The sequence below is a fragment of the Notechis scutatus genome, chromosome Z, assembly GCF_049901735.1.
Source record: "Notechis scutatus isolate UNSWTSFEM ecotype Mainland chromosome Z, rNotScu1.2, whole genome shotgun sequence".
In the NCBI taxonomy this organism is placed as follows: domain Eukaryota; kingdom Metazoa; phylum Chordata; class Lepidosauria; order Squamata; family Elapidae; genus Notechis; species Notechis scutatus.
The window spans coordinates 102,805,717-102,819,427 of NC_142025.1; the positions used below are offsets into that span (position 1 = coordinate 102,805,717).

General features: G+C 41.3%; 1 protein-coding gene across 4 annotated transcripts in view; it reads right to left on the reverse strand.

The window, feature by feature from the left end:
- PRRG2 (proline rich and Gla domain 2) overlaps positions 1 to 11,558 on the reverse strand; it is a 34,950-nt gene extending 23,392 nt beyond the window's left edge. The window contains exons 1-3 of one of the 4 annotated variants that reach the window (XM_087945249.1): positions 11,346 to 11,558; positions 11,026 to 11,055; positions 7,122 to 7,224 (exon numbers count right to left, since the gene is read on the reverse strand). In XM_087945249.1, the coding sequence (XP_087801375.1) occupies positions 7,122 to 7,131 (10 nt within the window). In that variant the 5' untranslated portion in view covers positions 7,132 to 7,224; positions 11,026 to 11,055; positions 11,346 to 11,558. Of the gene's footprint in view, positions 1 to 7,121; positions 7,225 to 11,025; positions 11,057 to 11,345 lie in introns of all 4 variants that reach the window. The other 3 variants (XM_087945250.1, XM_087945248.1, XM_026669630.2) reach the window with 3 other exon arrangements.
- Positions 11,559 to 13,711: the final 2,153 nt, after the last annotated feature.

The window sequence follows — 13,711 nt, forward strand, 5'->3', positions numbered from 1 at the left end:
AGGGTGATGCGTCGCATATGACAGCTAGTGGTAGGGTCTCGTTGTATTGGATGAGGACAGCATCCGAGGTGAGTAGGTCCTTGGTTTTATTGAAGGCGGCTTCCTCGCGTTTCCCCCAAGTCCAAGGGGCCGCCTTGTCCAAGAGCCTATGCAAAGGCTCCGCCGCGGTCGCCTTCTGTGGCAGGAAAACATTATAGAAATTAAGTAGCCCTAGAAATGCCTGTAGTTCCGTTTTATTCTTCGGTCTGGGGGCTTCCTTGATTGCTCTGATTTTTTTTTTCGGTTGGGTGAATTCCATGCCGATCTAAAAGGTACCTTAGAAATTCAACCCTCTCGGTATGTAATTGGCATTTTTCTTTTTAACCTTCAGCCCCGCATTTTTGAATTTCGTTAGGACCTCCCTCAGGCGGCCCTCCAGTTCTTTTTGATTGGCTGCCGACACCAGTACGTCGTCGAAGTAGGGCACCACCCCTTGATTCCTTGCAGGAGTCTCTCCATGAGGCTCTGGAATATTCCTGGTGCCACACTGACTCCAAACTGGAGTCTCTTACATCGGAAAGCCCCCGGTGGGTTACTATGGTTTTGCGCCTCGGCGGTTTCTACGTCGACCGGCAGTTGTTGGTATGCTTGCGCCAGGTCAAGTTTTGCAAAAACCTTGCCTCCCCCAGTGAGTGTAGGAGATGCTGAACCACTGGGACGGGATAGGCGCTCTGTTGTAATGCGCAGTTGAGGGTGGCCTCATAGTCCCCGCAGATTCTTACTGACCCATCGGGCTTGACTGGGGTGACTATGGGGGTCTCCCACCTGGCGTGGTCAATTGGTTCGAGAACCCCCTGACTGACGAGCTTGTTTATTTGCTCGTCAATCTTGGGCCGGAGTGCGAAAGGTACCCGCCGAGGTTTTAGGCGTCTTGGGGGAACGCTGGGGTCTAGGCTGAAAGAAATAGGGGGCCATTGGTACTTGCCTAGGGTGCCGTCGAACACTTCCTGGAAGTCCCTTGTGAGTTGTTCCTCCCAATAGGCTTCCCCGATGTGATCGATGCCTGTCACTTCGATCCTGAGTGGCGCGAACCATTGCAGTCCTAAAAGGCTGGGTCGGTCTCGGTCCACGATTGTCAAAGGAAGCCTTGCCTTTCGTCCCTTGAATTTTATTTCGAAATGGCCGGTTCCGACTACCGGGATGCGATTTCCCTGGTAGTCCTTGAGGATTAGTTTCTGGCTTTCCAGTCCCCTTCTTTGGATTTTGGGCACCAGGCGCTTGATTTCCCGCCATGCAACCATGGAGAGGTAGGATCTGGAGTCCACCTCCATCTTGCATGGCTCGCCCTCGATGCTCACTTCCACATATAGCTTCCGGGCGTCTTCGCTGGACGAATGGCCAATGACGACCGTCTGGTGGGTTTCCTCTCTCTGCCGGTTCTCGCCATTTCGGTGGCCCCATCCATCTCTGCTCCAACGATTTTTGGGTTTGCGGTCTCTGGGCCTGTGAGGGGTGCCGTCTCGCCTCCGGTTGCTGTTCTCCCCCCTCCGGGGGCTGTAGTTTTTCTTAAGTCGGCAGACTCGGGCGATGTGGCCTCTTTTATCGCAGTGCCGACATACCGCATCGAAAAATCGGCACTCCGATCGAGGGTGGTCGCCTCCGCACCCGGCGCATTGGGGTCCCGACTTACGACTCCGCCGATCGCGCCGGTCTCGTTCCGTCTGGAGTCGATGGATGTCCTCTTCCTTCCGTGGTGCCGGAATCAGAGTCGAGGTCGCCATGGTGTGTGGTAGTAGTCTCCTGGGGGCTTGCTTCGGCGCGTGTCTCGGTTGTCGTGCCTGCTTCAGTGGTTGCAGTGGGTCTCCGCATTCAAGCCACTGATTTCCGTGTCGCTTCGGCTGCGGTGGCGTCTGCGAGGACGTCGGCGAGGGCGATGTCGCCTTTTGCCATCAGTTGGCTTTGCAGGACCGGATCTCTGAGCCCTAGGACGACGCGGTCTCGGAGTGCCTCGTCCATGTCCGTAAAGCAACACATGCCCCTGAGGTTCCGCAGGTCAGCCATGAAGTCGCTGATGCTCTCGCCCGCTCTCTGGTCTCGCCGGTAGAAGTCGTGCCGCCTGATGAGGGTGGGCACGGCGGGGGCATAGTGGTTTCGGAGTAACGGCTCGAGATCGGCCCAGTCCATTGTTTTCACGTCTTCGGGTTTCGTGAGGGCTTTCGCCATCTTAAACACCGCAGGCCCGCAGTGTGTGAGGAAGACGGCTCTTTTCTTCTGCCGATTCACGTCCTTTAGGTTGCTACTTTCAAGGAACATCAGGAATCAGTCGGTGTACGATTCCCAATCCTCAGTAGCGGGGTTGAAAGGCGCTGGTGGGGTGATGCCAGCCATCTCGTCGGTCTTGTTTCCTCCGGACACGTGCTTTCGGGAATTAGGCTTGGTATCCCACCTTCGTCGCCAGTGTCGTGTCCGTCGTGGAAGAAGACTCGGAGCCAGTGACTTAGTTTCAGCTCTTTAATTGCTCCGAGATCGGCTCGGCTCGCAAAGGGAAAAACGGCGGCTTTTATTCTTTGGCTGCGGCCAATGACACCGCTTTGAATCTCCCGCAATTAGTTTCCATCAATCGCGGAAGATTCTTGGCGGGCCAATCACTGCGGCTTGCTCGGCCAATCAGCTCGCCGCGCGTCTTGTCCAATCACCGTGCGGCGTTTACGAGTATGTAAATGACTATACAGAACACATAGGATACTAAATAAGCAATCAAAATCAAACTAGGAAACTAAATAAAACAATATAAATTGGTACAAGCAACAAGGTTATAGTCATAACTGGAAAAGGAGATAGGTAATAGAAAGGATGAGAAGAATAATAGTAATACAGTCTTGGTAAATAGTTTGACAGTGTTGTGGGAAAAGAAATACTAATTGGCTGATTATATACCATCAAGACATTTTAAACTCCTGGTGACCACATGAAGTTCATGCAGCATGTCCTTGTTCCTATTATGCATGAATCTGACTAAAACTATCTTTTCCTGCTTGCTAGTGATTGGAAATGAGGAAAGCAGGATTTCTCCTCCCCCTTCCAGCTGGAAGAACAGTTGCTGCTTAACAAGGGAGCAATTATTGTGTTTTTTTAATTTGCTAAGATTCCATAAAGAGAACAGGATAAAAAGGAAGCCTCCAGGTGATTAAAAAGCATTGCAAGGGTCCACAACCAGATACGTAGTAATTGCACATTGTTTGTGTGCTTGTCTTTTATAAAAAAATAATATTCCCATAGAGCTGTAATGTATCGCAAATTTCTTCTAAAAGAAATTTGATTACCTGATAATGTTACAAGGAAAAAGAAAAAGGGAAAAGAAAGAGAAAAAAGAATAAGTGTAAACATATAAAAATATTCTGACAAATATGATGAAGAATGAGAAAAGAACTATATAAGGAAGTGACTTCCTACCTTTATCACAATAAGTAATTATTCACCGTAAGATTATGAACAATTATTTCACATTGCATGTCTTACTTATAGGCAAATCCATGAAGCCAATTTACCTATGGATTTAGATTGCTAGAAGTAACCCTATTTTAAACTTGATCAGATAAACCAACTTTACTTTCCTACCTTTTACTTTTAACTGTCTTCCTTTTTGGTTCATTCAAATATTGTGGCAGGATTTAATTTCGTTTTTCTTTGTCACATTGCACATAATTTTTCAAGGTTTTACCAAGCTTCTTTTGTAAATTCAATAGGAAAAAAATAATCCAGGTCACTCTCTTGGTTTATCATTTGTATTTTCCATTTAAATGTTAAAAGGAAAAAGTAATCAGCCAATTTGTTTTGTAGATCTAATGAAGAATCCTTTTCTAAGACAGAGGTCACCAACCGGTGGTCTGCGGAAATTTTTGGTTGTCTGCAGCACACCTGGTGGAGGAGCTGCTCCAGGAATGTCCAATGGGCCAGTGTTGTGACTAGAGCTGTGGAATATGGGCTTGGCCAGGCAGCTCATGGTGGGGCTGGAAATCTCCGCCATAGAGGGAGGTACATGAAACTTACAACTTTGCAGGTGGTGAATGTGCAAGAAGTAGTGCAGCCCTCACCACCCGAAATGAGGTAATGGTGCTGTTGAGGCGAGGAGAGGGTGGCAGCGCAGGCGGGCCGGAGCAACAGGTGTTGGAAACCCGCTGTGGCTTCCTGTTGGCTGAACCCACCAGTGGCTGGCCCTGCGCCTTGGCATCCCCTCCCATCACTCCTCGCCTGACCTGAGAAGGAAAGGGCAGGGGATGGAGACTTGCTCCATATTCCAGAGTGAGAGTGAAGCTTCATCTCTTGCTGCGTCTAGCGGGTGCTTCTTCTGCCCCTTGTTGGTGCTGTGTGCAACTTGGTCACTTGGGAAGACACACAACTTCTTCTCAGCCCTAAGACACTGGCCCAACCCAGCCATTTCTCCCCACCGCTGCTGTTGGCGCCTTCATGGCCTGCCTGCTGCTCTTCTAGCACAGTTAAATTTAGCGCACTTCACAATGGGGGAGACTGCATCATCTCCTCCTCCTGGAGCCCATTATGACACAGAGCATCGGCTGCAGCCAGGTCAGGCAAGTGTCTTGGGGTGGAGAGCAAGTCGTGCATCTCCCCGAGTGACCGAGGTATGTCTAGCACCAACAAAGGCTGAAGAAACACCCACCAGACCCAGAGAGTGCTGGAGAATCAGAATGAGAGTGAGAGCGAGGTGAGAGAGAGAGAGTAGCAAAACACTCCAAAGCTGGATCAAATCAACTCATCTGAGGACAAATGGCAAGGAAGGAAGGTGTGTCCTTTCCACGCAGCAGCGGCAGGCCATTCCTGGGCAGTGTTGCAAAGGCAAGACCACCGAGAGGATTATTGCACTAAAGGAGCACTTTGTCAATCAGGCTGCAGGGTTTTGGGGACAAAGTTGCAGCTTCTTTCATTTGTATAGACTAGAGTGAATCATTCTTCTTCCAGTCGGAAAAAAAAATCTACTTGTAGGCCATGGACTCTAACACCGCTTCTCCGTACTTTGGACCCCCCCCCTTTTAATGAGCCTCTCGGTTGATAAGGAGTTACGTTGGCGCAGGGAGTAACACGAAATCCACAGGGTCGGGAGAGGGTCGGGAGATGTTTTACGAGGGTCATGTTAACTTAATGTGTAGGTGAGGGGGGCCATATTAGTCTTGTTTCAGCTCTTAATATTCCTCTCAACGGCCCTGGTGACCCCTGTTCTAAGACATTCCCTTGGTCTTCCGGTATCTTCTTTTGATACAACCACTATTTTGTCAAATAAAAGTTGTTCTATGTTTATAATTTCTTTTGGGCATAAACTATCCATAGAAGCAGACATCAATACAGACATTGTTGATATTGTGGATACTAATTTCTCATTTCATTCTTGAAATGTCTTCTTCAGTATTTTTAGTATTATGACATTTCACATTTTATAGCCTTCCTTTTTTTTCTCTGTTATCTAAATATTTAGTTCCCTGGAGTACCCAGTTTTTAAATCATGAAATTATTTAATTCTGCTATATTTTTCCAAAACCAAAACAGATCTATTTTCCAAAAGAAGCTGTTTGTTCTTTATACATAATTCCATAGTCTTATTATAAAAGTTTCGATATTCCAAATTCAGCTAAACTCTTAGTCCATTTATAATTTTCTATAATCATAATATATTTTGCTTTTTGCTATTTCAGATTCTTTAAATTGTTAATGTCATGATTAATTTTTTCTTTCATTCAGGATGACTAACTTGGCATTTTGAAACTTGTTCCAAAGGTGTGTAACAGCTTAGAAGTACTGCAATTAACTAGCAATTTCTGAAAGTGATTAGAAAGTGAGGATTGTGAACTTAGTGTCTTTTAAAAGACTCCACCGTGGTTGTGAGCAAGAGGGTGAATCCTGTCATCTTTTGACACTCTAACCCACAGAAAACCATTATTATATATTTATATGAAGAGAAACTGTCTGGAGTACATGTGAGCAATCTCTCAACCTCTGCTTTTCAGTTTCCTAGAAAGTTTAAATATACAGAGATAAATGCATAGCAAAATATCTATGGAGATTCTCAGTCATCCAGGTCATGACTGAAGAAGCTTATTAGATGAGAAACAAAACATCTTCAAAGAAAAACCAGAAAGTCCAGTTGCCTCTTGAAAAAACACAACCATGACCTGGATGACTGAGAATCTCCATTGATACAGAGATGAATGGTTTCAAAGGGCCTACTCAGCAGGGGTGGGATTCAAAATTTTAACCACCGGTTCTGTGGGCATGGCTTAGGTGGTGGGCATGGCTTGGTGGTCATGTGACTGGGTGGACGTGGCTGGGTGGTCATGTTATTGAGTGGGCGTGGCCAACTCAACATCACTCACATCGAGGCACGCATCCCCTCGCCTGGCCTCTCATGACTGTGGGGATGCTGCAACAGTTGTAAGTGTGAAAAATGGTCATAAGTCACTTTTTTCAGTGCCATTGTAACTTTGAATGGTCACTCCACAGAAGCAAAGTACCAACAAAGGAGGGGAAAAAAACTCCAGAGACGTTCCTGAGACAGGAAGTCTAGTCCTGCCAAGAAGGTAATAAGGGTTAATGGAGAAACAGTTTCCGTAAGCAACACCAGAATGTTTCCTTTCTGCCTTCCTTACAGGATTAGGCCAGTAATTTCTTCTAACAACCGGTTCTCCGAACTGCTTAGAATGTTAACAACTGGTTCTAGCGAATAGGTGCAAACTGGTAGAATCCCACCCCTGCTTCTCAGGCAACTGAATCAAGGATCCAGCTAAGGATTCCACTAGGGCAGGGGGTTTAAAAAGAGTCAAGATGAGAGTGGTAAACATGTAGTTGAAGTTCTACTACTTTTTTTTAGCAGTTTGTCCCTTTTGCCATCCTTTCCTCCACTCCCTCCCCTTGGTATTCTCCAGAACCAGTTTCCAGAACTGGAAATGGCAAGATAAAGGAGACTTAAAATGAGAGGACTGAAGTTGAAAGATGGAGAACAGTGAAGATGTCAAAGCTTCTCAGTGCTCCCATACTTGGAAACATTTTGACCAACTTAAAAAAAACCTAATGTAAATGTGTTCATGTTATTGTTAAAAACAAAATTATAATACAGATTTGAGAAAAAAATGCACCTGTTGACATTTCCTTCTGTATCCAATCAACATAGGAACAGTAAAACCATGTTGTAATGAGAGCCACACAAAGAACTTGATGGTTACTGAAGCCAACTTCTTCCTAGAATAATTTTAGTATTATTTATTAACAAGTGTACTTAGAAGACCACATGAGACCTAAAATGCTTGAAGCCTGACTTCTGCATTCATAATTATTTTAATTAGGAGATCACTTAAAATGTATTAATTAATACAGCATGGAGCAAAATATTTTTTACAATGGACATATTGAAAGATATTTTTGGACAATTGATCCAAATTAATTTTGAGAATGTCTGCCTCTGTAGATCAGACTACATTTAAAAGATGTGGAACAGGTTTTACTCTGGATAAGTCTGAGATTGAGCTAAAACTAGTTTTAAAAATCACAGACTCCAAAAATGTTATGGAAAAAGATGCTACATTGGGCATACTAATAAAACCAGCTGATGTCTTAATAATTAAAAGGAATTTACAAATAACAAATCAAACCTGGATAGCTTTCCTACAATGGATTTACAAAGGAGACTTATTAAAAGTTTGAGAAATGTTGGGAGAAGGGTCAAAGAAAAAATGAAATCAAGTTCTAGAACATTATTTAAGAGATTAAAGATCAAGATTATTAAAAGTAAAAAAGAAGTAAAATAAAATTAGTTTTTGATCATGGCTAAAATAGACATGTTGTTATCTCAAGTAATTATTATAATCTCCTGCTAAGTTTTTAAGAAAAAAGTGAGCCTTTTGCACAAAGAGGCTTGGGTATTATATTCCCTAGACTCAATTCATCCTAAATTCTTCATGTTCAATTCTTGGAGATTCCTTGGATAATAAGTTCCTGAAGTTTTCTTGGGAAGAGTTTCCAAAGCAGTTGCCACTGACTCCTTTCTAGGGCTGAAAAAAAAGGGACTGACCCAAGATCACTCAGCTGGCTTTGTGCTTAAAATAGAATTAGAATTCAGAGCTTCCTAGTTTCTAGACTGATGCTTTAATCACTACAACATGGTTCTCTCATGAATTCTTAAATAAGGTTAATTAGCAGAACAAATTGCCCTGTTTTGGAGTTCATAAAAATAAGCCCTGTTAATTGAAATTGAACCAGGATGTTCTTTACCCTCTTGGAATTTACCTCATTTATTTATAAAGGAAGTTAATAATTTGCCATTTTGTCCATGCATGGTTACATACATGACTGTTCCAGTCAAATTGAAGCCTCTCCCATACTGTTTTCTGATTATTGAGCTCTGCATGATCTGAGTCAACAGAATTCTTTGCAATACCATGATGATAACGCAGTAATTTTCAAACTTCATATTTCCTTATGAAAGCCCTTGGAACTATAGAGCTGCTGCAATGTAATTCTGACCAAATGTGTATAGGATTGTACTCTAAAAAATAATTATAGTGGGATTAAACCTGAAGAACACCTGCTATTTCTGCTGCTTAGATGATTCCTAACAATTTATCCTCCCATATAAAAAACTAAATATGTGGATACACAGCCTTCCAGACATTGTTGCATTACAATCGCCAGAATTCCTCATGATACGCTACACTGTCCTAAAGAATTTTTTTTGCTAAAAGAGCTTACTCTTATATCAAAACATTGCTAGAGACCTTTCAAACCGTCTGTGCTTCAGATATTATCATATTGTTTTAGATCTGAAATGTGCTGATGACCCAATTATTTTTCAGTGCACACACAAAACTCCTCCAAAAACTTGCCACCAAATGGTAAATTACATATGACAAATGTGAAACCATTAAATGTTACTTATTTAGGAATTTTATACAAGATAATCCTTGACTCATGACAATTGGGAACAGAATTTGCTTTACTAAGCAAGTCAGTTGTTAAGTGAGTTGCACCTGATTTTGCAAACTTTTTTGCCCCCATGGTTAAATGAATCACTGCATTTAAGTGAACAACGTGATCATTAAACAAAACCAATTTCCCCAATTGCCTTTGCTTGTGGGAAGCCAGCTGGGAATGTTGCAAATGGTGATCCCATGATCCCATGGTGCTGTGGCTGCTGTAAATATAGGCCAGTTTATTTATTTATGTTCTGCCTTTATTGTTTTTATGAATCACTCAAGGTTTACTAACATACCTACCACAATATTCCTTTCTCCTCCCATTTTTCCCACAATAGCAACAACCCCATGAGGTGAGTTGGGCTGAGAGAGAGTGACTGGGCCAGTTGGCTTTCAATAGTCTGATAGTCAAAATTAGCAAAATCACTAATAACTATGGTATCTGGTGGATTGTGTGCAAAGAACAACAATAGTGAATTAAATTTATTTTTTGCCTGGGCCTTCTACTTTTCTGAAATCTGGAAAAGTTGCAAACTGTTGCTATAAATCTTACAAAACTCCTATCACTTTTGCTTTCACTGTGATAACCAGTGCTATTACTAGGTCCAGCAATACTTCCCTGGTACCTATCAAATCCATGGGCTTTTTCATTTTATTTAACATTCTTCAATATATTAAATAGGAAATTAGAATCCTGCAAAGTATTTGTTTTAAGCATCATTTTTCTTCAATATGTACATGTGTCTTACATAGACTATAGAAATAGAATTGGAAAATTTGAAATGTTAGCTTTGGTTAGAATCTGCCAAAAAGGAAAGGCAAAAATAGGCTTATGGAGTGAGAGAGCATTCTCAGTAGTGGGGATGATGTAGAGAAGTGTTTTTCAACATTGACAACAACTTTAAAATCTGTGAACTTCAACTCCCAGAATTCCTCAGGCAATATGGCTGGCTGGGGAATTCTGGAAATTGAAGTCCACAAAATGTATCTAAAAATTGCCAAGTTTGAGAAACTGGCGATGTTCAGTAACCTCACCAAACTACACTATCACCGCTATGACCACCATGGCAGCAATCGGGTGGGAGTGATTATATCATGTTCTCCAAATTCCCATTCAATGTGCTCGCCCAGAGCCCAGAAAGATTTAGGAATCTTCCCCTAATATATGAAAACTATCACCTTCCTATAACTTTGTTACCTTGTAATTAATACTTTAAAAACCTAAGGTATCTTGATAGAATTTGGAAGGAAAGTGTATGTATATGAAGAAAGATCAGTAGGTAGACTTAAGATAGAGACCACTGGTTCAACCGATACTGTGAAATGCATCTGTTTGGCTATTTGATAAATGAAGTACACATTCTAATAAAGCTGAGTATTTAGTGCAATAAAAATAGCTCCAACACAACAGTGTAATGAAACTGATACTAATTTCCTACTTCTTGATCAGAGGGGAGGCATTGTGTTTCTGGGAAAAGACATGACTACAGTTTTCCACCAGAGGTTATTTGGATTTTCATACGTATTCTAAATCAGGGGTCTCCAACCTTGGCAACTTTAAGCCTGGAAGACTTCAGCTCCCAGAATTTCCAGAATTCTGGGAGTTGAAGTCCTCCAGGCTTAAAGTTGGCAAGATTGGAGACCCCTGTTCTAAATAATATGTTCCCCTTCAAATTCAGTTTTCTACCCAGGTCCAACTGCTTTACATTTCCATGAACTTAAAAGAGTTAATGGCTTTGAAAACTGTTCTTAATGAATTAGTTACAGTCCAGTGAGTTATTCATTCTTTTGATTAGGTGAAATATCACATACACACTTAAATGGCAGGACTTAACTATGGAAACTGGAAGAGGATGAAAATAAGAATAGATGTGATTTCTGTTACTAGAACATTTTAAAATATTAAGTTGGCTGGATCTTGATACAAATGTTATTTTGTTGCATAAAACTTCACCAAGTATTTAGCTATCTGATTGAAACTAAACCAGCTCAGTTAAAAAGGAAAGTATAAAAGAATAAAAATTCTCTTCCTGCTATAAATTCTAGAGCAGAAACTGTTTGATCCAATTACCTCTTTTCCTGGTCTAAATGACACTATCCCCTAAAGGGGGGGGGGGGACTTATTTTAGACAAGTGTCTCAGAAGTGGCAATCACAAAATAAGATTCTCAACTCATGATTACAAATCGCTCCATTACACCCAGGATATGCCCAAATTACTCTCTTAATAATTATCCCCCAGTTTAAAAACCCCTTTTACTAGAGAAAGATCCAAACAGGCAAAAAAGGAAGGTATACATAGTTTTGGAAAACAAACTGTTAAAAAGAAAGGCCAGAGTGGTTCCCCGCTCCCCTGCAGTTGTCCACGTGTTGAACTAGCTGCTCAACTCACCTGTATGGAACGGGTTGAAAACAGTATCTGGGCAGGAGTACTTGCCTCTTCTTAGATTTCACTTGCTTGTCCACATTAGAAAGTCAGGTCTGAAATGTTCAAAGGCAAGCTTCGCTTCAGTGGGTGATAGGGGGATAAATAAAAACTTAAATGCATTCTCATCTATGGGAGCAAGGCAAAGAGGAAACGTTGAAATAAGAGCAAATGTCTTCTGAGTGGAATCAGGCGCTACCAAAAGTTCAGGTCTGAAGGTGGGTGTGACTAAAGGCATCACATGGAGGAGGGGAGCTAGGTAATGGAGGAAGGAGAACTCCCAATGCAGCCAACAGCATTCCTGGGTGTGCCTCCTCTATGCAAATGTCCAGCAGTCAATTTCATTGAAAATGTTGCTTCACTCAGTCCACAGAGAACTCATGGGTGCTCTGATGCATTTCTTCTTTCTCGTATTACACAAGACTCCAAGGGTTTTGAAACAAGACTTCAGAGATCTAAGGGGACTGTCTCAGTGATCCTAATCCATAGATTTTCTGGTGGCCTTTGTTTAAATAGGAACCACACATAAGTGATATACATAAATTACTCAGCCTAAGAGGAAGGGCAAGAACCCTCTCGCTCTGGGGTTGAGAATGTATAGCGTCCAATGTCCATGTGGGAAAGCTTAATAGGGGAGATATTAGAAGATAATGTTAATGATTAACAGATGCTAATTCATCTGTTGGAGTTTGTGGGTGAATTTTCTGATTTTTTCAAAGGATTTATGATCTAGTATAACCGTAGTTGTTTGATGGACTGTTTCCTTAATAGCTCTATTCAGTCAGTCACTGGGATGCGAAAATAAATTTGAGAAATTCTAATTATTGGTATACAGTTCATTTTAAGCCATTATATGTGATTTTTTTCAGTTTTGGCTCAGTGTTCTGAGAACTCGGGGGCTGCAGTTTATAAATAATGTTTAAGCTTACAATTAATGCTCATTCTGCCTGGAGCTGCCAAGTTGGGAAAGTTGTATGTATCTGGTCAATTGTTACTATGTCAACTACATTTAAATGAATACACAGTCTCAGGCTCTCATTCCTTATTTTGTTAATCTGATCTTCTGAATCAAGTCTGTGGGCATGTAGAACATTTTTTTTCTTTAAACAGTTGTAGCTTTGAACAGAAGATCAAGTGCGCTGATAATAAGAAAAGATAGCAAGTTCCAGCCCAATCCTGCTCCCCCAGTTCATGAATCATCTGAATAGGGATTGCCCTTGTAAATCCACTTTATATGGAGAATAAGACTTATGATTTTTATTAAAACAAGAGACATGGACAGGGTTTGGCTGCTAACCATTCAAGTTTAAACCACCAATTAAAGTTTCTTTGTTAGTAATAGTTTTTTTATCCGCATTGGTGCAAGTTTTATTTTTTATGTGTCCTCTATCCCAAAAGGCAAGATGAAACATTAGCCCTTCTTTTGAGTGTATTATGTTCTATTATGCTGTATCACTTTGAAAATAATTAAGTTAGTTAGCAGAGGGAACATATTTATAGAGTATGCATTTTGTCATAGATACCAGAAAAACTGGGGAAAATATTAACTGAAAGATTATTTGATGCCACAGTTAGTTAGAACAATATATTTATAGCAATATATATAACAATTTATATGTCAAATTAATATTATATATTAAAGTTAGAAATATTCAAGCAATATGAAAGAGAAATTATGGCCAAATGACTGGGAAAAGCTGCTTTCTTGCCATAACTATATATATTTTCTTGCCAGTTCACCAATCCTTCCCAGCCAGTTACGTGTCAAGAATCACGCTCTTACTAAAAATATGTATCAGATGTATTTCCTCATGTCTGTGTCACTAAAACCACACATTATTCTTTAGTTCCCTGCTAAACAAGGGTGAAACATTTCTTGTCCTTTGAAACTTCTGTTTTGTTTTGGGTGATGTCCTTCCTACTCCCAATTTACTTCAGTGTCATAATATCACATGACTATAGAGATTTAAAAGTTGACCTATTTAAACTCTTTGCCCTCTTCTATTCTCCACAACTGCTTACAATCTTAATAACATATTTGAGGAGGCTATGGAAGCACTTTCAAAATGCTAGACTCCAATGACCTCATGAAAGTAAGGCAATTCAAAAGCAGGACCACTCTTCATATTTCTGACCCTTGCTGAATTTATAATCTCAACAAATCCATTGTTTTATTTACATTCTGAATTTGTGGATGAATAAACTTCTCTCTTGCTTTCAACCTGCTTCCTCTTGAGTTTGAGACCTGAAGACAATCCCATCTCTGTTAGATCGGGTAGATCGGTTCCAATCAGAGATGCGAGACCAGTGTACTTCAAGCTCTTTATTTCATT